General features: G+C 43.2%; 1 protein-coding gene across 3 annotated transcripts in view; it reads left to right on the top strand.

Annotated features, from left to right (window-relative positions):
- The window catches only part of znf423 (zinc finger protein 423), a 144,652-nt gene that overhangs the window by 112,840 nt on the left and 6,345 nt on the right, over positions 1–25,467 (top strand). For all 3 annotated transcript variants that reach the window (XM_041037878.1, XM_041037877.1, XM_041037876.1), the window contains exons 19-20: positions 15,580–15,711; positions 17,399–17,514. In XM_041037878.1, the coding sequence (XP_040893812.1) occupies positions 15,580–15,711; positions 17,399–17,514 (248 nt within the window). The remainder of the gene's footprint in view (positions 1–15,579; positions 15,712–17,398; positions 17,515–25,467) is intronic.

The raw sequence follows: 25,467 nt of genomic DNA, 5'->3' as shown, positions 1-25,467 counted from the left end.
CTGTAAGAGGAACAATGCGTTATTTCTTCCTTTAAATGTTATATAGTCGCACTTCAAACAAGTTTAATAGGCTTATTCACACTTCATTAATATTTTGTCATTTAGTAAAGATGAAACAGCTGGTGATCAGAGCATCAACAGTGTGCCTCTAACTGTACGCCCAGTCCTAGGGAACAAACAGGAGGTGAATAACGAGACGAGATTAAATTTAAGTATCCACAGTTTCCACTAGATTCTGTAAAATCTTCACGGCTTCTGCCAAGCAGTTCACATGTGAAACTCAAGTCGAAATGGATTTCTCGCCCATCAAATGAAAACGCACTGGCTTCCAGTGTATAATTTTTCACATTTGTTTTCTCGACAAAAGAGTAAACAACACGGAGCTTATGGGACTGCCTGAGCGAGCTTTAAACAGCATCTATTGTGTGGCTCCGCTGTATCTGTAGAGGTGAGGATCCAAAGAGGAGTGCAGCAGAAAGAGAGAGAGAGAGAGAGAGAGACAAGCAGAAAGATGAAGAGTAACCGTGGAGAAATAAAGAGAGAGGGTGATGGAGAGGAAGGAGAGTACCACAGAGACAATGAAACAATGCCCTCTAACCACTGCACTGACATCTCTTTGTTGGGAGTGTGTGTGTCTGTGTAAGCTTGCGCGTGTGTGAGCATGTATTAATATTGATTTAGCATTCTGGCAGGGGGTCTTTGAACCTCACTTTCCCTGCTCAAGCCCCTAGGGATCTATTTTTGATGCACACACACACACACGCACGCATACACACACACAAAGAAGTGCTGTCAGGTGTAATTAATGACATAACCTGAAGCCTTGACAGAGACAGAGACAGAAAGGCGTGTATATGATGTGTGCGACTGTCGGAGGGTTTTGTGAATATAAACACATCTGTGTGTTCTTGCATGTCAGGGTGTTTGTGAGACTGAGAGGCTGAGTCGATGAGTAAGAGAAGAGGGCTAAACTGCGATTCCCAGTAGTGGCTCTGCTCTGCATGTGAACTCTCTTAAGTAGACTGGAGGACTGTTTAACTGAGCACTTGTCTATGCATGTGCGTGGATGTGCATTTTAGTGTGCGTGTCAAGCCGAATGTTTAATCCAAACGCTGCTGTCATGTAGCCTCTATCAGCTTTTTTATGGTTATTAGCTGCAGAGGAGAGTTGCCAGACAACGGGATCTCTACCACTGGTGTCATGAGTCACCAGTTACATCCCAGATACTTACAGAAGTTTTTCCCTTATAGGTTCCCACATTCATAAGAATACGGCTAAATGAACATTTACTGCACAGTCTATACAATAACACATTCAAATAAATAAATAAATAAACATGAAGAGATGTTTATATTTACCAAAGTTTAATTCTGACTTAATTAGTTAATCTGTGAGCTGGGCTGATGTTTTCAGTCCTTGTGTGGACAAAAACGTCAGGGAGAATGACTCAACTTCAAATGCGTCTGCTGGACTTATTTTTCTTGAGTAAGCCCATGATACTCTGATATTTACCGAGACATTTACAGAACAGACAGTGTTAAACCTTTGGAATCTGAGATGGCACAAACATACATAGTGTTAGAGGTGGCTTTCTAGTATCTCACCCTCTTCATGTATGTAAAGTTACTGATGATACTCAATCCAACAGTTTCTCTAGCTTTAGATTTTTTTTTTGCATTGTTCTTGTCTGTCTGTCTTCTTTGCCAGTTGCCTTGTTGGTCTGCCTCTCTCTATCTTTGGGGAGTCTCTTTATACGTCTACACACTCACTCTCTCACACACACACACAAATCTCAAGACACATGTATTTTTGATTCCTGAAAAATAATTAATAACTTTGTGTTATTTATTTATTTGTTTGTATTTCAGGCGGACAGAAGTGAGAAGTGTGTGTCTGTGCTTGTGCTCGTATGCTTGTGTGAGAGAGCATGAAGAAGAAGCTGCTATTTTATTATTCAAATGCAGTACATTCACAATTTACATTATTTTGCCACTTCTCTACACTTCTCTTTTACTAACTTGTGCCAGTGTAGCAGCCCGCACACATTTGTGCGTTTACATTATATTTGTCTTTGATGATCTACATACATCCTCAGTGGATCTGAATCACGTTGGAATGAGAAATTTTAAATTATACATGTTATATATAGTTATTGTTATACATACTGCAGATTAAAAATCAGTGATTTTGTTCCAGGAGTTACTTTAATATGTTGTGCCTTTTTGTTCCATGCACATTTTCCTCAGCTTGCCTTATCTACTTTTATGTGAGTTGAATTTCGATGTCCCTGAGTAAACTCGCAGTTCAGTTGGATTTTACTCACAGGTCAAGAGATCAATAATTATAGCAATAGAAGGAACGGCAAGAAAGAACAGGCTTTGAATCTCTATGGTATCTCTGCTCTCTGCTTCTTTTCTAATGGTCTTCTCCCAGTGTGACTGTTGCAGGTACAAAATGGTCAGTGTAGAAAGAAACCTTGGCTTTTAGATTTTTAGGGGCTGGCACCAAACACTGATATTTACCTGGTGTGTTTTAGACAGGTGTAATTTTTCTCCATTTAATTGCAATGGTGCTATACATTTTTTTTACAGTTCTTTTTGTGTGTGTGTGTGTGTGTGTGTGTTAGTGCCTCGAATGTGTCAAACTCTGCTTACTGTCAATCACCTGAAGTGAAGTCTCCAGTAGGAAAATAAGCCCTTTATTGCACAGCACCTTGTGCGTTTCATTATCCATACTGTAGCCCTTGGAGACAAAATAATTCAAGAGTAATTAAACATAATCAGATTATATTGGTGCTCAATCTTACAAGGTCACGCGGCTGATCGCGACTCAGAGCAGGTAACCGGCAGCTTGTTTCTTTATGAGAGTGACCACGGAGGTCCTGGGGATTCAGGGGTGATTGTGCGCCTTGTAATCTTGATCATTACCTGGTCCACCCAGCAGGAGATGTCTTTTTACTAAAATGTTACCTTGATTAGCCATTTATAGGAAAGCTCAGGCACACACATACACACACGCCAGTACACACACAAACAATGGCACAGGTACAGAGCCTTAAAATAAGCTGTGTAGGATAAGGGCTTCAGCTCCGTGCCCCTGTAATTATAAGGTGTTAAACGGAGTCAGTAACACACAGTCACTGACACGCAATAAAACTAACCAGCTGAGGGGAAACTACTGGGATTTGTTCCTTTTGCCATAAAGTAAGAAAGGTTAGTAAAAGAGGGTAGAGGAGAGGAGTATTGAGCACATTTTCTCTTTCTCTGGCTGACTTTGTTGACTTCTCCTCTACAGTTGGTCCGTCCACAGCTTGTGTTTGGTGAAATCAACACCGCATTTTATTTTGCGAAACAGAGACAATCTTTCGCCATTGATGGATACTGTGTGTTTTGCCATTTTGTGCCTCTTTGATGCTCGCTCTGTTTTCTCATAGCAGTCATGTTTACAGCCAACAGGCATCCTCCATCTCTCTTGCTCACCCACCCACACACCCACACACACACACACTCACACATACGCAGGCTGTGGCTTTTCCACACATGACCTAGTAGTGATTTACTGTCTTCATTAGCATGCTACCACTCTCTGAGTGTGTTTGAGTGTATGTGTGTGTGTGTGTGGGCGATACATTTGTGCTTTAGGGAGGTTTAGAGTTGGCTAGCTGCGTGTCTTTTGTGTTGAAGCTGAGTGTGTTTTGGTAGTGTGCAAGTTTCTGGAATCAATAAAAAAAATTCTGGTTTCAGCCTCCCCTCACGCATCTATTCTTTTCTACTCTGTATCCTGCTATTCAAGTCTCTTCTAGTCTGTTTGTTGTATTGTTTCTATGACCACAGCGTGGTTCAGTTTGGCAAGACCTGGTATGGCACTGTGGTGTGTGTTTGTTTGTGTGTGTGTGCGTGTGTGTGTGTGAGGGAGAGAGAGAGAGAGAGACAGGCAGGGTGGCTCAGTGGGGGATGTAGCTGGCCAGGGCAGGGGGCGAGGACAGACAGGCTGGACCAAGGTCACTCCTACTGTGTGTGTGTTTGTGTGTGTGTGTATGCATGTGTGTGTGTGTGTGTTCTTATATCCGTGTCCACTTGTCCACCCGAGTACAGCAGGACGTGGCCAGCTCCCTCTTTCCCTTTCTCGCTGTTCCTTATTTCTGTTTATCAGATTTTGTTTCCATCGCTTGAACATTTTGTCTGATGCAACATGAGGACAAATCAGTTATAATTTGTGACGTGCAACTAAAGATGGAGTAAAAACGAAGACACCTTAAATCATTAATTACCTGATCTACAGAAAATTAATCTTCAGCCATCGTTTTAATTTATGTTATTTACCAAGAAAATAGACCAAACGTTTGCTCTTAAATGTGAGATTTTGCTGCTTTTCTCTGTTTTACATCATTGTAAACTGAATATCTTCAGGTTTTGTGCTGTTGGTCGGACAAAACAACCTTGGTCTCTGTTTATATAGTTATTTATTTATTTATTTTACTGTTTTCTGATATCTTGTAAAAGAAATGTTTATACTTATCTCTACTTTCTCTGTCTTTTCGCACATTTTCCACATCCCACTTTCACTCTGTCTCTCACCATATACCCTGTCTCTCTCTCTCTCCCTATCTGTCTCTCTTCTCTGTATATATATCTCTCTTTTGCTCTCTCTCTCTGGGTCCAGATGGGCAGTTTGCAGGTTAACTGGAACAGCTGGAGCTGCATTATTAGCATCCTGCTGTGAGCTCTTATTGGCTCTGCTCCTCTCCTCTTTTCCCGCTCACTTCTTCCCTCTTCTTCCTCTGTCAGTTTTAGGGACTGTGTTTTATATTCAGGCAGAATGAGATGTGGACGGTTAAGAAAGCCACTGTATATTACAGAGTGCTCGGTATGTACATGTACAGTTAACATTCACCAGTCCAGAGTCTTTTTAAGTTTCTGTTTCAGTTTGGTGATTTTAATTCTTTATCACTTTACATTTAATTGTTTCCCCCACTTTAATTAGCAGATGGCAGGTGGTGTGGCATGGTGTCATGTTTAGGAAAGCAATTTCTTGATGTGTTGACCCTAAACCTGAGAGGTGCAGTCTACGATGGTCTATAATTTCATATGACAAAGAGTGTGTGTGCAGTGGAAGTGGTTTTGAGGTGGAGTTTGGTGAACAGAAAATTAAGCTTGTCTCTTAGGCCTTTCTCTCCAGTTTTTGTGTTAGTGTGTGTGTGTTAGTGTGTGTGTGAGAGTTAATGTTGTTGTTGTGGAATGGAGATTGGCTTTTTAGTGGTATTTGGATGCAGAGATGCAGCGGGGATAAGCCTGCTAGCTCCCTCTGACTCCCCCTGGGAGCACAGATTAAAGAAACACACAGACACACTGGCAGAGATAGACACACTGTAGACACACATTCACACAACACACACACACACACACACACACACACACACACACACACACACACACACACACACACACACACACACACACACACACACACACAGCAGTAAACAGCAGGATAGGATTAGATAGAGGTAGGTAAACACACACACACACAGATACACACATATCTGGTAGATTTAGCACAAAAAACGAACGATTATTGAATCGTTAATCAACACAACACACCTTTGCTCTCTTCCTCCCCACCTTTCTCTGTCCATGTCTTTCCTCTGTCCACACGTCTCACACACACTCTGGCATTGCTCTGTGTACAGTCATGTCTCAGTCTCTATAGAAGAGAGTAGGAATGTCAATTACAGTTGTTCCCAAAACAGAGTGATGTAGTCATTCATAGAAAGAAAGAGACAGTCAGGGGTGACCCTCTCTCCATCACCTTGACAACTAGATCAGAGCCTTGATTATGGTTGCCGTGGTGATTAGCCCTGGATACAGACATGCTTGCTAACCTGGATAGGCGAATGATTTTGTGTGTGTGCTTGTGTGTTTTAATCTATGGCACCACGGTGGGCCCACAGGTTTGATCCACCTCACAACTAAATCTGACTTTCAAAAGCCCGTCTTCCTTCACTGTCCTTTATCTGTGCAACTTCTTTCATCTAAAAGGTAACCTTAACGTGCAAGCTGCAACTAGATTATACCGTCAACTTGACTGAGAAGTTAAAAAAAACAAACAAAAAAACCCCATTCATCTTACAAGTCAAGTTCTCTCAATTGTAATAATTAATCTAGAAAAAAAAATTGTGAACTGTTTTACCTTTTCCTTGTGTCTTCTGTCCAGTGAAATGCACAATAAGATAATTTCACAACAATACTAGTGACTAAATAAATAACACCTGTGGTAAAAATAAAAAATACCTGTAATTAATTAGGGCATGCCCTAAACCACCATAAACACTTTTTATAACTCCTTGAGGATGTCCTCTATAGCTTTAACCAGCGTCAACACACAAATTGACACACATACACATAATGTTGATGTGCGTCCGGGGGCCCGTAGTTGTGTTTTACATATGTAAACAGATGGGAGAATGGAGGGAGTATGGAAAAAACAGGAGGAGGAGAGGGGGAGGTAAAAGGGACAAGAGGGAGTGAGGGGAGAGGGAGGGGAGGGATGGGCGACTGGAGAAGGAGAGGTACTTCAGTTTTAAAGGTTATCCTAGGGAGCGGTGAACTTGTGTGTGTGTGTGTCTGTGTGTGTGTGTGAGTCTGTCTGTCCGTCCATGTCTGTGTGTGTTGATGGTTTATTCACACACAGTGATTAGGCTTATTCCCTCCTGGCCACTTTCAAGCTTTCAATTAAGATTCTAAACACAAATATACTCTGCATTCATTACTCTCATCCCTGCTAACGAGGTAAAAAGAGGTGTGTGTATGAGTGTGCCTGTGTGTGTCTTACTAGGTTTCTGTGTGCTTATTGGAGGAGACGATAATTCCCCATTTTCCCGTGAAAGTCCTGAGTGGTGATTCCAAGGCCAGAGCGATGATGTGTGCACCTCTCCTGTTTGAATATTAAAGTCTCATTACGTATGATAATACAAAACTTACATGTCAGCTGCTCGTTGTTGCAAGTGCTCTCCAGATGACTCTGAGCATCATGTGTTGGTGTGTGTCTGTTTTTAGTGTGTGGGTCTCTGTGCAGTTAATATGTGATATTTCAATATGCACCTTCGTCCTGCTGTTTGAGCCTTGTACTTTAGTTCCTTGCAGTTCAGAGCACAATAGTGTCTTAATGACTCTGTCAGATAAACAGATAATAGACATCATTCTGAGCTGTCAGGTATTGTACTTGGTACCAGTAATTTCTTTGGTTTCTCAATTACTTTCTCTCAAAGGTAAATCCTGTGATTTTCACCATCAGTCACATCAGTTTTGATGAATTTTTACTGACAAATGTGGTTCTCATGTTCAGAAAGTCAAAGTCCCTTCTCTTTGCGACAGCAGTGGCTCACACAGGTCACTCACCGGAGATATCACAAAGACGGGAACGTACAGCCAACGGTGTGTCCCAAAATTTGCAGCGAAAACTAAGTTTGCCAACTTGACTGCAAACTTTAAACATGAAACCAGAGGTGCTATTTGCAAATAGCAGAGGATAAATATTTTTTCTGAGGCCCTGCTCTTTGTAGGAAAAAAATCCAAAGTGAACACACTTTAAATTGCCCGAAACTTAAACAAGCCACATGACAAAAAAGTAGAAAGTGTGAAAAGGTTGTGAGAAAACATTTTTTCTAATGTGCCTCCGTGTTTTTTCCCATCTAATGTATTTATTGTTTCATTTGCTATTTTCATTCATTCATGTTCAAATCAGCGTTATTGATTATTCATTCATGTACAAATAAAGTTATTGTGTGTATTGCTACAGAATGAGCACCATGGCCCGAGAGCTAATGAAGTTTTGCTTGTGAATTAGAGATTAAATTTATAATGTAATTATATCCCTTAAAAAAACCTAACCAGAGAGAGAGTGAGAGACAGTGATGATGTATGTTTGTGTGTGTGTGTGTGTGTGTGTGTGTGTGTGTGTGTGTGTGTGTGTGTGTGTGTGTGTGTGTGTGTGAGTGAATTTGTGCATGCACATGTGCATGTGTGTAAGTGAGAAGGCTTTTGGCTTTGACGGGACAGAGCGCTCCAGCTTCCTACTGTTATGTAATCTGATAGGGAAAATCCAAGCTGCTACATGCACACACACACGCTCACACACATGCACGCGCTTCACACACGCACGCTCTTCACACACGCACACACATACGCGCAGTCTCCTTCCAAGACACACATGCACTTCTGCATTACACAAATATGCTCAATTTGTGCTTCCTTTCATTATACACACAAACACAAACTGGTCACTGCCATATGCTATGCTTGTCTGCCAATGGAGTGTCTGTCTGTCTCTGTGTGTTTGTGTGTTTACGTGTGTGAGAGAGAGTTCACACTGGAAGTAGTTATTACAGGGTAATATCAGATGTGCAAATGAGGAATGTAGTCAGTAGTGAACACTGTCTGAGTTGATATCTTAGCCTCCATTCTACTAATAATGTGCAGTTTCTTAAGTAAAGACCGTGTTTCCATTAAACCCTGTTCCCTTCTCTGGTGAAGTGGATGACCATCTCGAAAACCATAAATGATGAAGAGGTGTTGTGCTGGTTTACAGCTGACAGAGCACTGTCTTCATTTCTGGTTCTCCAGCTGTAAAGTCTGCTCTTCTAAGTTTGCAGTAATTACACCTCTTCAAGATGAGTAGAACATTTTCAGCTTTTTGGAGATCTCCAGCAGTGGCCTGCTAAGGTGCAATCACACACCACAGGCTGTTCACAGGCTGTTATTCTCTCCGCTGTCGACATGTCATACCTACGTCTACAGTATATGTCAGTATGTGTTTTCTGACCTGTCACAAACTTTCCTCCCGATCTGAGCTCATTGTGGACAACATCTACATCCGTGTAACTGACTACCATACTATTGCAACACGACGAAAAGACATGCAAGAGGCTACGAAACTAAAGTGGCATTTATTTTCCACGCATGGAAACTTGGTTCCAGGTTCTCATGTGTGAGATTCTGTGACTAAACAGGGATGCATATGGAATTAAAGTTGTAGCCTGGAATCTGTGTAAATGGTGGTGGCCTCAGATTAACCTCTGACAGAAGACCTGAGTGAAGGGGTCAAAAGCAGGTTGCTTCAGTACATAGCATCATAAGAGATTGCTCTGTGTCGGAGGGTGGTATATAACTCTACCTCCCATCCTCATTCAGCAAAGTGTAAAAATCCACACAGTAAGATGAGGAGTAAATAAATGATGAAAATATTAACAATTACCTCACAGAGAGAGTGATAGAAACAGAGAGGGAAAATGGAAGATGAGAGAAGGGAGGGAGAATGTGTGGGTGTTGCGTACTCGCGGGACATCGGCACTGCAGCATTCTTTCTCTGTGTGTGTGTGTGTGTGTGTGTGTGTGTGTGTGTGTGTGTGTGTGTGTGTGTGTGTGTGTGTGTGTGTGTGTGTGGTAGAGAGAGAGAGAGGGAGAGAGGGAGAGGGTGAGTAAAGGTGGGGGGCACTCTTGGGACCCCTCCAGCACTGCAGCAGGTTGTGTGTGTGCCTGAGTGTGTGTGTATATTCTCCAGCCCCCACACAACCAGTGGGTCAAGCTCGCACCCCCCCAACACCCCCACCACCACATCAGTCCCCCCCCTGCCCCTGGTTTCCATGGAAACACACCTTGAGCAAGCCCCCCAGAGAGGTGCATACTCCTCCTCCTTCCGTCCACTGCTCTCTTCTTTGCTGCACTCCTTCTTTCTCCCAGTGCCTCTGTTACTCCCCCTCCGTCCATCCCATCATCCCTCACTCCATTCGTCTCTCTACAGTCCTCCTTGTTTTCTCTCTCTTTCTCTTTCTCTTGCTACCTCTCCCTTGCTGTTCGCACCATCAGTTGCCTGGCTTGGTTTACGGCCTTTATGCCACAAGGGACCCAACACACACACACACACACACACACACACACAGCCTCATACAGTGTGGGGATGGAGGGGGTTGACAGGAGCAGGGATGGCAGTAATGGGGGGTCGATGTGATGCCCAAGGGACCCCCAGCAGCCCATATAGAGACAGAGAAAGGAGGAAAGGGTGGGGCCCGGACACCCAAAGGAGTTTCCCAGCCCACACTAAGAAAGGGTTAAAAGGTGTGTGCATTTGTGTGTCTGTGTGTCTGTGTGGGGTGTAAGAGGGGGAAGGCAAGCACCTTAGGGATCCATCCCCAGCACAAATCAAGGAGCTCATTTATGTTCTGCTGCATGTTGCAGGGGTCTGTGATGAGGCCAACATGAATGTGTTTTGTGTACGTGCGTGCAAGTGTGTGTATTGGTGTGACGGGGATGATGCCACCTGGTCCCTCTCCTCTGGTCAATTAGCAGAGAGAGAGAGGAGGGTAATGGGAGAATGAGACTGAGGGAGAGCATCAGCAATGAGGGTGTGTGTGTGTCTGTGTGTGTGTATGTGTACAGTATTGATAGTGGAATTGTAATGATGTGTCTGACTGCAGTACATTTCTTTATCTGTGTGTCCTCCCTCCTTTTCTCCTGCCTTTTGTCCGTCCACACATATTGCATGACTGCACATACTGTCCTCACATTGCTTCTGTTTCCTCTTTTCATCCAGTGTTTTCTGTCTTTGTCTCTGGTGAAGCTGTATTAGTAGTTCTACAGATGTGCCACCACCAATTACCTGTGTGTGTGTGTGTGTGTGTGTGTGTGTGTGTGTGTGTGTGTGTGTGTGTGTGTGTGTGTGTGTGTGTGTGTGTGTGTGTGTGTGTGTGTGTGTGCGTGCATGGCTCCAGTCATTTCTCAGTTAAGAAAGAACATGGTCAGTCTCTCTCTCTCCGTCTCACTCGTATTTAAAAGCTGTCTCTTTCTGTTTTGTTCTCTGTCTTTCTCATATTTTCTTTGACTGTTGTTACTTTTTTGTGTGCTGCCCACAATGAAAATAAGAACATTACATGAAATGTTTAAACCGACAATTACAGGCACAACCTGGACAATGGTGAACACTTTGAAAATGAGTGCCTTTCTTTTTTTTTTTTTAATGCTACTTAAAGTCTATGCAGAAATGCCACGGTCAGGTATTATATTCCCTGTGGAGAAATCAAGAAAAATGTCTTAACTTGTGCCCTAGTTACCACAAGAGTTGGCATAGCAACAAATCAAGAACAGCCATGCATTCATAACGGGAAATGTCAGCACAGCGCGAACATGTCGTTGACTAATCAGACTGGTAAGCTTAAAACGCTCATTGTGCAATGATCATTCGGTCATATGGATACGTATTATAGTACTGCTTTCATACTGGTGTAGCCATCATTTCTTTAACAATTACCAGTGTAAGAAAACACAGACAGGGCACGATTTGATGCATGTCTTTGCAAAGTAACCATGCTCCTTAGTAAAAATTAGTGACCAGTATACAAGGCATAAAATAATCCCCAAACTTGCTTTGATGAGCATTAAAAAGCAGAAAAGTTAATATTCTGTTGTGTGATAACAAACTCAGAGCCCTAACCTTCACCCTGCCTCTCTCTCTCTCTCTGTCCTCTCATCCCTCTCTCCCCTGTGTTCTCTGTCCCAGCATAGGCCTCCCAGGGTTGTGTGTGTGTGTGTGTGTGTCTCGTGCGTTGTGCTGGTGGATCAAATGCACTCTGTGAGGCAAAGCGTAACGGCAGGATGCTGTACGACTCTGTCATCTCACTATGGGTCACATACACACACACACACTCGCTCACACATGGACTGGGTCTCAGAGGGGGACAGCATACAGACACTGCGGTCCCCACACACACTGATCAAAACAATGTATTTGTCAGAAAAGAGAACTCTTTCATGGGACACACACACACACACACACACACACACTGAGGCGTTGGAGGCCTCTCTCCATGCCCTTGTTCCGGACAGCCCAATTATCTCTCTGCACCTCACTGTTTTCCCTTCAGTTCTCCCTCTCTCTGTCTTTCTGTCTCTATCCTCCCCTCACTCACCCTAGTTTTGTCTTTTTTTTTTTTTTTTTTATCGGTAGCCACTTTTTTTTCATTCACCTTATAATTGATTGACATTTAATTAGCTTCTAAAGTTTGTTTAGTAAGGCTGATGGTTTTATTGATGTCATCTGTGAGTGGTGCCCTAGACACACACACCGACACATTCAGCAATATGCAGAAGCAAGAAGCAAATTTTGTTTTGTGCTGATGATAAGATGTGATTACTGCTGAAATGATCAATCAACAAAGTTGTTCAAGTAAATTCTTCAGGAAACTTTTGCTGGTTCCAGCTTCTCAGATGTGAGGATTTCTTGCTTTTGTTTTTTTTTTGTTTTTTTCTGGACGGTTTGTAGGCCGAAAAAAGCAGTCTGAAGATGTCAGTGTCACCCTGGGCTTTAGGCTAAATTATTAATCACGTAAAAGGGGAAAAAAAAACTTGAAAGATTAAACAATAATTAAGATAGTCATTATAGCTTATTTGTGAAAATGCATTTTCCCCAAATTAAGGCAGTATGATTGACAACAGCTGGGAATTTCTGCGTGGATAGTTTGATTTTGATACAGATGTGTAAAAATGACCAGAAATGTCAGACTTAAATGCCATTAAGAGGCATTACATGCATAGTTGGAGTTGTCTTATGTGGAGTGGCACATGCAATTTCACGTGCTCTATAATGAGTCTGCTTCTGCTGTACAGATGTGATTAATTAGCAGCAGTACAGCTTGAACACCTGCAGTAACTTTGTCACATTCAGTAAGTATCAGACTAGTGAGGATGTCACTGTGTAAAGTCTTTGTCTCCTGGTAATAGGCACATCCTTGTGTACTGTACATGTAAAGATGGCCAATGTCTGACCACTTTCTCTGATGCTGGCCGCGTGGGAGAGTGTGAAACAACTTCAGAGGAAAGCGTCACCCCTACTGAGGGCAAGAGCTTTAAGGTGTCTTCTACAGACACCCCCAACACACACACACGCACACACACACACACACACGAACATACGCACACTGAGATCACTGAAGCGTAGGTATTACTTACTTGTTCACCCTCTGCCTCTATCTGTGCCATTTGTGTCTCTGTCTTATGCTTCAGTCAAGTTGAAACAATAATTTTCTCTTTTGTACAAATGCATTGTTAAATAAAAGTGTGCTTTTACCAAGACAAGCAATATTTACATGATAATGAAAATATGAAATATGACTATCAAACTGGTAGTGCTGTACGCTCCTCCCTCTCTCTCTCCCTCTTTCTCTCTGTGTGTCTCACTCCATGTGACTCTCTCCTGCTGTTTCAATCTCCTAGTAAATGATAATGAACCTCTATCTGTCTCAGTATGTCTCGGACACAGTGGCGCCCCACACAACCTAGCAGCCTTTGAGGTTTGTGTGTGTCTGTGTGTGTGGAAAGGGGATTTTTGGGGGACCGGGACCATGGAGCATACCATCTCATCCATATAAGCACATGTGGCACCCACCCCACACACACACACACACACACACACACACACACACACACACACACACACACACACACACACACACACACACACACACACACACACACACACACACACACACACAGCTATTGAGACGGGATTAGGGCACCCTTGTGTTGGCCTTTGAGGCAAGGAGAGATAGGAATCTTTGTGTGCGTGTGTGTATTAGTCAGTATGGGTGTCATGGATGTATGATTGAAGACGTTATTAACCCTGCGATCCCCTGCAGCTCTGCAGCTGAAGTTCTGCAGCCTGTTTGAATGTGTGTGTGTGTGTGTGCTCGTACACACTTACAGGTCATAACATACGTGATAAAAAGGAGGAAAAGACACAGATTGTGTTTTCCGTGAATTGTCTGCGTGTATCTCTGAGTCAGGGTGTGTGTGTGTGTGCACGTTTCTGTGAGTTTGTTTGTGTATATGTGTGTGCAACTCTGCAGGAGGTCACAGATTGGCCCGCTGAAGACACCATCTGATGTCTCCGGGCAGTACAGTCCTACGGTGTGCATGTGTGTGGCCCCACGCGGCGTCTGTGTGGGCGACTGGGGCATTGGTCCTGTATGGCACAATGGTGATAAGGACAACAGGCGGGAGACCTGATCGTCAAGGGGTGCATGTGTGTGTGCGTGTGTGTGTGTGTTTATGACGCCCACCTTTCATCTGGCCTTTCACCGTGGGTGCTGTGATGTCACTCACACCTTCTTAAAATAGACACGGATACACACAAACACACTGATATAATCCCTAAGTGACACTGACGAGGAAGGATGGAGTCTGGTTGTGGACAGTCTCTTGTGTGTGATAGATGACCATATCGATATCAGCTCTCTTCTCATTGTTGTTCACTTGCCTTTATTTATAATTACTTATTTACATCAGAGCAGTGTGTGTAGTGGCTCATTATGCAATGACAAATTGTGACTTTCACAAATTGTGAAAAACAGAAATGCCCACAGTCTCAGCAGCCTGTAGAAACAGATCAATGAAGGGCCCCCAGTACTGAGAGAGGGACAGAAATATTAGCAGAAGAGACGTTCACAGACTGAACAAGAGGGGGAAATAAGGATTGTACATGTGGAGAGACGTAGCAAAGGGTGAGGGGTTTGAATCGGAGCCCACACAAATTAATCAGCAAGTGATGGACCAAGAGGGACGATAAGGAGACATGTAGGGAGGAATGGGCAAAGTGAGGGATGGATGAGTGACTACATTGGGGGAGGGCGGATAACGAGGACAGAGGGAGGGAAGGAAGGATGGCTATAGGAAGGGCAGATCATCCACAGCCCCAGTGGGGAGGACAGACAATTACCAGTTGGGGCAGATATGGCACTGGGGTTGGTGTGTGTGAGAGTTGGGGGAGTGTACAAAGGAGAAGGAAAAACGAAACGAGAACATGCAGCAGGGGAAAAGAGTGGAGTGTATCATACAACCTATATCTTAATGTCCGTCTGAAGAGCTCAGCTGATCTGGAGCTGAGCCTTAAATTTCCTATTAAATGAAACTGTTTTCCAAATGACTGTGATAAGTTCAGTGTGATAAATTCACTGTTTAGCTTATTTTAAATGTGTTTCCTGAACGTTTTAACTCGGTATGCCCTGTTTTCCATTCCGAAGAAACAAGTTAATAATAATACAGATTATGTGTTTTTAAAATAATTTTTATGATTAAAAAATTATTATTAATATTAAACATTACATTTAGTGTGAAACTAAAGTCCAGTAGCCCTTTTTCAAAGCTCATGTTATGACTTGTCCAGGTGTAACTGATAACAAAATGCTGCGACAGAGCCTTTGTTAAACTTAGTAATGTACTTCCACCGGTGCTTTTCCTACCATGGCACGTGAATATGTCCGCTGATGTTTACAGTGACAGAGGGAGCCCCTACTCTGTTAACAGAGTGAAAATGAGTGAATACAAGTCCCCTCTACTGGTGTGTCTGTCACATCTGTCACACATATGCAAGTTTCTTCAGATATATGCCTGCATATATGTGCAGTGTCTGACAGTTTCTGTATGTGCGTAAGACGTCTGTCGTGTGTTGCCTTAGTATTCTAAAATAATGTCGTATGATGCTGTTTTCGTGTTGCTTAATCCAGCCTACACATGCGTGTCTGTCTCCTATTTGCAGAGGAGGGCATCAATCACGAGTGCAAGCTGTGTAACCAGATGTTTGATTCACCTGCCAAGCTGCTCTGCCACCTGATAGAGCACAGCTTCGAAGGCATGGGAGGTACCTTCAAGTGTCCCGTCTGCTTCACAGGTGAGAGACAGACACACACACACATTCACCTTCAAGGACAGTAGCACAGATAACTCCTACTCGCTTGTGTCCTGCCTGCTTTGTATTTAAAATGGACACAAACATGGAGATACATACTGTACACAAAAACGAAACCTTGGCCTGTATATCACATACACACTCTGTAGTATACCAATAGAAACTTTGATCTATATCCATTTTGTAGTTCTGTGTATCTCTAATGAGACATACTGAAGCATACTAAAGACATTCTTCTGTGGTAATACTGCAGGAATATTATAGATTTATTTTACTCTGTGTTTTAAATGCTATTTAGTTGTTTTTTTCTTTTGTTTGTGAATATAAATGTTTGTCACACATTCTATAAGCACCAAAGTTGTCACAGCTTATCACAAATTCTCTGCTTAACTTGGTAAAAATGCAAGATGAGGTTAATATTGCAGGTAAAGGCAGGGTTAGCACTTCTTCCCTGACATCAGCTCTGGTACCTGTTGTGACTCATAAATGGCTCTCTCCGGGTTACTCACATCATGATACATCGAGTAAATGTGCTGTAATGGCTGTAAAGTTTCTGGGTTTGGGTAAACAGTGAGAACACATTAGGAATATTCATTGTTTTAACATCTCTAACTGTGGGAGTAGAAATCCAGCGGGGTGACACTGCTAAAGAAGTGCTCACTGTCTGTCTGTGTGTGTGTGTGTTTGTGTGTGTGTGTGTGTGTGAGTGTGAGTGTGTGTGAAACATGAAGTACATTATACCTTTGCAATCCACTGGAGGGCTGAAACAAAATGCTGGATGACCAAATTAGGCCTGTGGTGTTCAGAGTTCGTTCAACACCTGCAGTGTTTTACCAGCAACTAAGTCAGCACCTTTGCTCCCTCCCTCCCTTGTTCATCCCTGACTCTCTATCCCCATATGCTCTCTCTCTCTCTCTCTCTCTCTCTCGCTGTGTCACTCCATCACTCTTTCCCTCTTTCCCTCCCTCAGTTGTTGAGTTTGTCTTGTGTTGTGTGCCTCCCCCAACCGCCCCAGCCCCCACCCCCCAGGTACACAGCAACGCTTTAAACTTTAACTCTATTCCTTGGTGGCTTATGAATTAGTAAGATGGGCACCACTCCTACAGGGAGGCTTAATAATTCAACACATACACACACTGAGTGAAAACCAAAAGTTTACTGAAACAAAGGGGAGAGAAAGAAAGAAAAGAGTATATGAGACAACACTGGGGCGGAAGTTAAGGGAAAAAAAAGAAGGGATAATTTATTGATAAATATCACAAGGTCTGCTGAGGATAGCTCTTCCTGTTTTCTCTCCTCCTCTCTCTTGCTCCCTTCTCTCTCTCTTTTTTTTATCCCATATACTCCCTCCTTCCCAGTCAGCCCTTCATTTGCTTTGTGTGTGAAAACTCCTTTGCCATTTGGTTCTTCACTCGTAGTAGATACTCAAGTCTTTGTTTTGCAGTGTTCACTTCAAATCCCCAGTTGTAAACAGCCCAGTGCCTTAGCAGATCAGATCTGAGATGCACCTGACTAGGTTTCGGTCAACTGGACAGTCCCCTTGAGCTAATTTCCTTCAGTTTTTGGTCTGTGGATCTGTCTTTGATACCGTCAGCTTTAGTAAGCACTGGGCGACTAACTTCATCAAATGCACACTGTGTAACTTGTGCTGTCTTCGTTCCTCTCCCAGTGTTTGTGCAGGCCAACAAGCTCCAGCAGCACATTTTTGCCGTCCACGGCCAGGAAGACAAGATCTACGACTGTTCCCAGTGTCCGCAGAAGTTCTTCTTTCAGACAGAACTACAGGTAGGTCACCTAAATTCTGTCTCTGTGCTGACCTTGACCTGACTCTTTTGTTTTTCTGTGTATTATAAATTAGGAAAACAGTGTGTGCAGGTACAGACTTGGGTACCTCACACCGTAGTAAGTGGTCTTAGTCAGTGTAGTCAACCAATATTCTAAATCCAGACAAGAAAAGCATTATTATCTGGTACCTATCTGACTAGACCACCTCCATACTTCCTCACCCCTGCTCTCTTCCTGTTTGTCTCTCAGTCATGACATCTCTTCTTTCTAAACTTCCACCCGTCCTTCAACAGAAGAGAAACCTTTCTCAGTACCTCCCTCCCAACTACTTCTGTTTCACAGAATCCTCAGTTTGCCGTTCATCTTTGTATTCTCCCTCCACCCTTTTTTCACTCCTCTATCCCACTCTTTCCATCTCTCCTCATGAGGCCTGAGCAGGGTTCTGGCAGGCTTCATGTCATTAGGGTCCAGACACATTGGAGTGTGTGCTTGCGTGTGTGCGTATGAAAGAGAAGAGAGGCCATAAGTCACCCAAGAGTAGGTCCTGGGCCAGCTGTGGCCAGGTCTGTGATGATGTAAACCCTCCTGTCCTCCTCCATCTCTTGTACTCCTTTGGCACCATACCAGTGACCTGCAAAATCTTCAGGTTAAACATCAGTCCTGTTAAAGATGAAATCTGTAACTCACGCTGTCACTCGCTGCATTAACCAGAGGTGTAAGATAAAGACAACATAGATTTTGTGAAAGGTTTTGTGAAAGCCCGCAGGTTGTTTGAATCCACTACAAAAACATGAAAACTTCACCAGCGAGTGAAGAATGATATGTTTGCGCTTCTGATCAGTTTTGATGTGTGAAAATACAAACATTGATCTGTAATGCATTGTTTCCAGGATGCTGCTCTGTTTTGAAGATAAATTACTGACACTGTCAAACAGGACAGGTGCAGCCCCATAAGCCATGACAGAGTGATCAGCATGTCTCATTAGTGGAGTATAGGGACTGTCTTCCATAGTGCATAAATGATTACTACTGACCACAGGGCATCAATTTAACTGAAAATTAAATACAGAAAGAATCTTAACATGTTAATCTCTCCTTCTTCTCATCCATTCATATTTATTGTTTTCTTATTTCCTGCATCTCTTTTTTTTTTTTGTTCACTACATCTTCACTGGCCATGACCTTGCAGTCCAAAACTTTGCTTAATCTGTCTCAAAAAGATAGAGTCCCGTTAACAGCTGCTAATATTGATGCCCAGTCAGTCTCACTGCTAGTAGAAGTAGAAAGTGTTCATTCCATAAAACGTGCTGTACAGCATTATTTGAAGAGAATTTGGTATGCAAGCAGAGATGGAGACAAAGTCAGAAAAATGTAGAAATTCTGCAAAAAGACTGTAATCGTGATCATTCGATTGTGAGAATCCGTGCTTCAGCCACGACACACTCACACACACAAAGTGGCAGTGATATAGGGCCGAAGGGGGTGGGCATATGGCAGGCCAGTCAATTTAACAGCAGGGCGACTGCTGGACCCTGTCGGTTAATGTCCGCGCACAGGCACCGCTCACACCTCACACACTCCCTTCACACACCTCTGCATACATGCATACACACACACACACACACACACACTCTGTATGCCACACACAAACACCTCTACTTCTCTTCCATATACACTCCATCTTGAATGACAGCTCTCCTGTCCTCTGACCAGGTCACACCAGCTGGTGAATTGTTGAAATAATCATAACTACATAGTTTATAATGTAATTGAAAAAGTTGTAAATAAATTAGTAATGCTAATAACTTAGTAATACTAATTCAATCTTTTTTTTTTCTTAAAAATGATCCATCTGTTGTTAATAAAACTCTATTTTCTTAGTAATATTGTTTCATTTTGCCTCATATCAAACTAACGTGAGTTAAAATGTTTACATTTCTTTAAAACATCAAAGTTTTTTTTTGGTACTGGCAGACTTGGAGGGATATTAATATTTTTTGTGATAGTGTTAGGGTTTCTGAGGAGCAGGGGTTTATAGAGCTGCATAGCTGTAACAACAGAGAGTTATCTCATATATCGACTCATCTGAGTTTGATCATGTCAGATGATTGAATTCTGTTGTTTTCATTCCAGCTAAGTTGAGCTCAGTTCAACTTTTTTCTTCCTTCCTCAGCTCCTTGTACTTCTTCTTCTTCTTCTTTGGCTGCTGGACTGTGGCTGTATCCATCTTGTTACTCTTTGGTCCTGGCCCAAGTGTGTGTGTGTGTGTGTCTGTCTATGTGCGTGTGAAAACTTGCAGCCTGAGCCCGACCTGCCACAGCTCCATTGCCTCATGGGAGGGCTCTCTAAGTGGGCTAGACAGAAAGGCTGACTGAGGGAGATGGAGAGCTACAACCATGGAGGTTAATGCCACTGCTAGTTGTTATCACATGTGTGTGAGTTTATGTGTGTGTGTGAGTGTGTGCATCTGCCACAGAAAGTGGAATGGGGTAATTTGTGTGTGCGTGTGTGTGTGTGTGTGTTTTAATGAGGTGCGGATGGATGAAGAAGGCTGGTTGGCCAGCTAGAAAAGGCTTTGGCCTCTTTCAACCCCTCAGAGGGGCCATATGATGTTGAGCTCTCTCTCTCTCTCTCTCTCTCTCTCTCTCTCTCTCTCTCTCTCACACACACACACACACACACACCCAAGGGTCATTGCAGAACGGACACGTCGCTGCATCATCCTCTCTCCCTCCTGACTTCACTCCTTCAGTCCCTCTTTCCTTCTCCATCTCTCCCTCTGCATATAAAGTCCTTCACTTTCACTCTACCTCTCTCTCCGTCACTTGCTTTCAAATCTTTCTATCCATCTCCTACACATTCATACCACACTTTTTCAATTTTTACTTTCTGTCTTCCTGTTTCTCTCCCTCCTCTGACTCTCTTACTCTCTCTCTCTCTCTCTTTCTGACTCCCCCCATCTGTCCCAGAAGAACCAGCCCCTATGCATATTTTAGCCCCTCTCCTCTCTTCCTCTCTTCTGTGCTTCTCCCCAGTGCCCCATAAATAGTGCAGACGTAAGCTGGTAAATAAGAGATGTTTTGGTGTGTGTCTGTGTGTGTATGTGTGTGTCTGGGTGTGTAAATAAGAAATGCTGTGGCCCTGATCAGAGAGGTCCTTCTGGATCTCTCTCTCTCTGCCTTTACTCCCAGACTTCACAGATGACTTTTTCATTCTCTCTGTTTTAGCATCTTTCTTTCTTTCCTTCTTTCTTTACAAGTAGCATGGCTAACAAACAACACTAACAAACAATTGTTTCACATTCATATAATATCTTAAAACATACTTAAGAGTGCATAATTCCCAGTGTTTTATCCGTATCCATATTTCTACAGTATGTAGAGTAGTCTCCTATCTCCCTCTGCTAGATTTATCTCTGGTCTGAAATAGTCATCCAGCTCAGCTCTGACTCCCTCCCATGTTACTTTCCCTGACAGACTTCTTGATGTTCACATTTTTCTTAAGCCTCCAGGGGGTGCTATCCTGCAGCTTCTGCCCTCAATGCTTCCCTCTATCCCGTGCTCCATCCATCACTCTCACACTCATCCCCAATCATCCCTTGATGGGTGGATTGCTGGTCAAATGAATAAATGGATGGATGTGAGGGATCCTCATGTTTGTTTGTGTGTTGATTCCCTTTTCCGGATCTTTCCTCTTTTCCCCACGTCTCAGTGGTGTTGAATATTTGAAGTTGTGCATGCACACACACCCACAAAGACAAGCAGGGATCTGCCCCCTTGAGGGCACAATTAAAAGAACATGTAGCGTACACATGCTATGATGGATGGATGGGTGGATGGATGGATGGATGGATGAATGGATGGATGGATAACAGGATTAAGGGACAGACTGATGGGAAACTGCGAAATAAAAAAAACACAGGTGTCCTACATCCCTACATCACAGATACTATATCAGTAATGTCATTAATTTGTATGCAGCCAGTATGAGGTACTGCAGCCTAAAGATATCGACCAACCTCCTCAGCAGTGGTGTCTATACCTGGAAAATGAAAGAAATGAAAGGAAATCTGTGCCCTCATAGCAAAAGTAATGAATTTTGTTAGTTAATGCAGAGCAGAGAATAGCTTGACAGACAGTTCAATACCTTCAGTTCAGATCAGGGCAAGGTGTGTATGTGTGCGTGCGTGCGTGCGTGCACACGTGTGTGTATGAAACAAGCTGTGTTTAGTAGTCTGTCTGTGAATAATGTTGTCTTTGTCTTTGTGTGAATCTAAGAGCCTCTGTCTCCCTCTAACTGAATTATGGAAAGGTGTGGATGCCGCTGAACTTGCAATAGGATTTTTATGTGTGTGTCTTTCTGTTTGCCAGTGTTGCTGTCGGTTGGGAGTGTTGTGTCAAGTCATAGTATGTACTCTCTGATCCATATATCCCTTGGCTCTGTGTGTGTGTGTGCACGCGTGTGTGTGTGTAAATGCGTATGTGCGTATGTATGTGTGTGTATGAATTTGATCCGTAGATCCCTGTGGCGTTCCAGGGGAGCGTACTCAGCTGCCCCACTGCTCACTGGGAGACTCTGTGTTATTAGAATGGGGACCTGGGAGAGACACACACTCACTCACACTCACACTCTCTCTCTCTCTCACACACACACACACACTCTTACCTCCCTGAATCCCTGGACTTGAAGCTATTTGCAGACAGACAGAAACAAAAAGAGATTCAAAACAAAAGAGACACAGAGACAGACAGACTGAAAGCCAGCCAGCCTTACCTGATGGTACCACTGGTACTACTACTACCACCGCCGTAGTACACTATTTCTAGTGTAATCAGATGTACTGTTTGTCTATTAGACTGTGTGTGTTCACTGTGTGAAGAATAGAAGCAACTGAACAACAAAACTGAGAGCAAAAAACTAGAGGCAAAGCAATACAAACAAATCAACAAAAATGTTTTTAAAGAAAATTGAAAAGATGGTTCTGTCATTGTATTTAACTCTCCTTAGTCTCTGCAGACTTCTTTCCTCCTCTGACCACCTAAGGAAAAATTGTGTGCAAATTGTGTCTGTATCTGTTAACACTGTTGGGATTTTTTTTTTTTCCCGTTTTCATTGTTTCACACTGTGAATGCAAAGCACATTCTGTTCCTGTTGAATGTAAATAGAAGAAAGAAAATCTCGATATGGGATCAGTTAATCATCTGGAAATTTCATATTTATATGTGTGTGTGTACACCTGTGTGTGCCTGCATTCATGCTTTTACGGACTTACCACCAGAAAGCAGTAAAAAGACGTTCACAGTGGACCTCAGCGAGGAAGAGAGAGTGGAAAAAATGAGCCTGAAGAAGTAACTTGTTGCTTTGATACAAAACGGAGGAACAAATAGACAGATGCAGAGAGAGACAAAGACGGGTAGGATGAGACAACGTGGGATGAAGAGATAAACAGAGGTAGGGACAGATACAAAGGAATTACACTATGTGAGCCAGCACCTGGAGGGTTTCTAACAGCTTGGACCATGTTCTTGTCATTTTGTCTGTGTGTTTATATGTGTGTGTGCACGTGTGTGCGTGTGTGCGTGTGTGCGTGTGTGTGTGTGTGTGTGTGACAGGTGAACAGAGGCAATGTGTCACAGAGCAGGACAGACTCTGCATGGTGTAGTGTTCTATCAGCCCTGCCAAAACACACTCGTACAGACATGGACACTCACAAACACAGTGCATCTCATCACATCATCAGCTGAAAAACAATGTTACAACACATTATCTGTGTCAGTGGTTAGAGTTTACAGTTACACTGTTTTATTTTCTTCAGACTCTTCCAGTCTTTCATCATTTTCTCTCTTTCTCTCTCTTCGGACCTCGATAATGGGTAAAATTCATTCTTGCTCTGGAGCTCTGTTTTCCTTCTGACTGTGTGTGCCATCTAAAGAAAGTCATGAGAAACAGAGTGTGTTTTAGAAACTGAGTGTGTCTGAATGTGTCAAACATTTTAATAAGTATGCCAGTGTAAACAAACAGCAAGCATGTCTGTTTTTGCATTGATAAAATACCAGACGACATTATTTGTATTTTTTTCTTTTACACATAGGAGAATACAGTACAATAGGTGTTATTTTCTGTGGGCTTGCATTATACCTATTAACTCAATGGTTCCCAACTTTTTTTGGCTCACGATCCCCTAAAATGAAAAGTCAATCAACAATTAAAAGTTCTCATTTAGGTCACTTTAAGAGGCCCTTTCAAGCAATATGATGGGAACGGGAAAGGTTGAGTAACCACTATATTAAATAAACCTGCCTCAATTGGAGTGTCTCCGTGTTAGTCCAATCCAATCAGTGCTTCCTCTGTTGAAAATTAAAATGATAAAAGTGAACTCAGTGTGTTTGGTTGGCAGCAGATTCCTCAGCCATGCTCACGCACATATTCTCTAATAAATTTGTCCTTGTCAGCCATTGTGTATAGTAGAAAATGCCCCCGTCCCGTCCTCTCTCCATCCTCCATGTTGTTCATCCATCTATCCTTCCATTCCCCCCGTCATGTTTACACTCAGCCCAACACTGTGGTTAATCTCAGCCCTTTTCACCCGTACCCTCGCACCCATCCTTTCCTTGCTCGTTTCATCTTTGAACCCAAGCTTTTCCTTTCCTTCACTCATCCACCTTTCTGTGCATGCGCTCGCTTTCTGCCAGTTTATGGGTGCATGGTAATGAAAAAAAGCTGGCCCCGTAGGGACTCGTGGGGATTGGGTGTGTGCAGTAATATGACAGTGACACGGAAAGCCAGCACGCTCTGCTGAATTATGAGCTCGTGTGTGTGCTGAATGGATCATGCCTGTGCATTTATTTATACGTCTGTAACCTCTAAATTCATTTTTCATTTTAGTGTTTGTGCGTGTCTGTGTGTGTGTGTGTGTGTGTGTGTGTGTGTGTGTTCCTACTTCCTTACATGCTTGTCATATATTTGGTGTCCTGCTTGTATTTTTATGTGTATTTTTGGATACTTGTGCATATGTTTGTGTGTCTTTTCACCCATGTCTGCAGGCTCCAGTCCTCATCTGGCACTCAGCTTCGCAGTCTGTAAGGACCACATTCTTCAGCTATGAAAAGTACTGTGTGTGTGTGTGTGTGTGTGTGTGTGTGTGTGTGTGTGTGTGTGTGTGTGTGTGTGTGTGTGAGAGAGGGAGAGAGAGAGACAGGGAGAGATGGACTGAGAGAGACAGAGGGAGATAGATCATTTATTTTTTGAACCTACATATTTTTCTCTAAAATGGTGTGACTCAAACGTGTCATGTGGCGTTCAGGAATGATAGTTTTTTGTGCTGCAGGTGAGGTCATTTCCTATTTTGTGTAACAGCTTCCAGCAGGGAACCCTCACCCTTTTGCTGTGAATCTGGTGTAGATCCATGTGTGTTTGCCTTTGACGCTGCGTTTGTGTGTGTGTGTGCCCTTCATGCTGTGAGTGTATTTTGGGTTGTGTTTACTGGTCCAAACCTGGCTGTTTGGGCCAGTAGCAACAGGAGAGGGGAAGTCCCCGTGGGAGAAAGAAAGGGAGGGAGCTCTCCAAACAGGACGTGGTCAGAGGGGTCACCCTGGGTGGGGTGATGGAGGAGAAAAGAGGTGGTCATCGTGACTCGGCTGGAAGGAGTGACAGTCAAAGGAAGTTTTTGATAGATGATTTAAAGATCATGTATAAAGCGTCATTTACAACAGGATGAAGGGAGACAGAGGGGTGACAGGGTGAGGCGGGGACAAAGACAGACAGAAAGAAATGGAGGAGTGGGAGGGGAGCAGGGAATACGTGTCTGTGGGATGTTAAGGGCAGGGGGTGCGTTTATTTTCGATCTGCTCCCGAGGCAGCATCCTGTCCTGGACGGGTGGGGCTAAAGACAAGCCAGGGAGCAAAGGAAGCGGGCTAAGACAGCCCATCTGCTCGTCCCAGACACACACACGC

Source organism: Toxotes jaculatrix, chromosome 5 (genome assembly GCF_017976425.1).
Source record: "Toxotes jaculatrix isolate fToxJac2 chromosome 5, fToxJac2.pri, whole genome shotgun sequence".
NCBI lineage: Eukaryota > Metazoa > Chordata > Actinopteri > Toxotidae > Toxotes > Toxotes jaculatrix.
The sequence above is the reverse complement of the archived record's forward strand: the minus strand, read 5'-3'. Positions and strand labels throughout refer to the sequence as shown.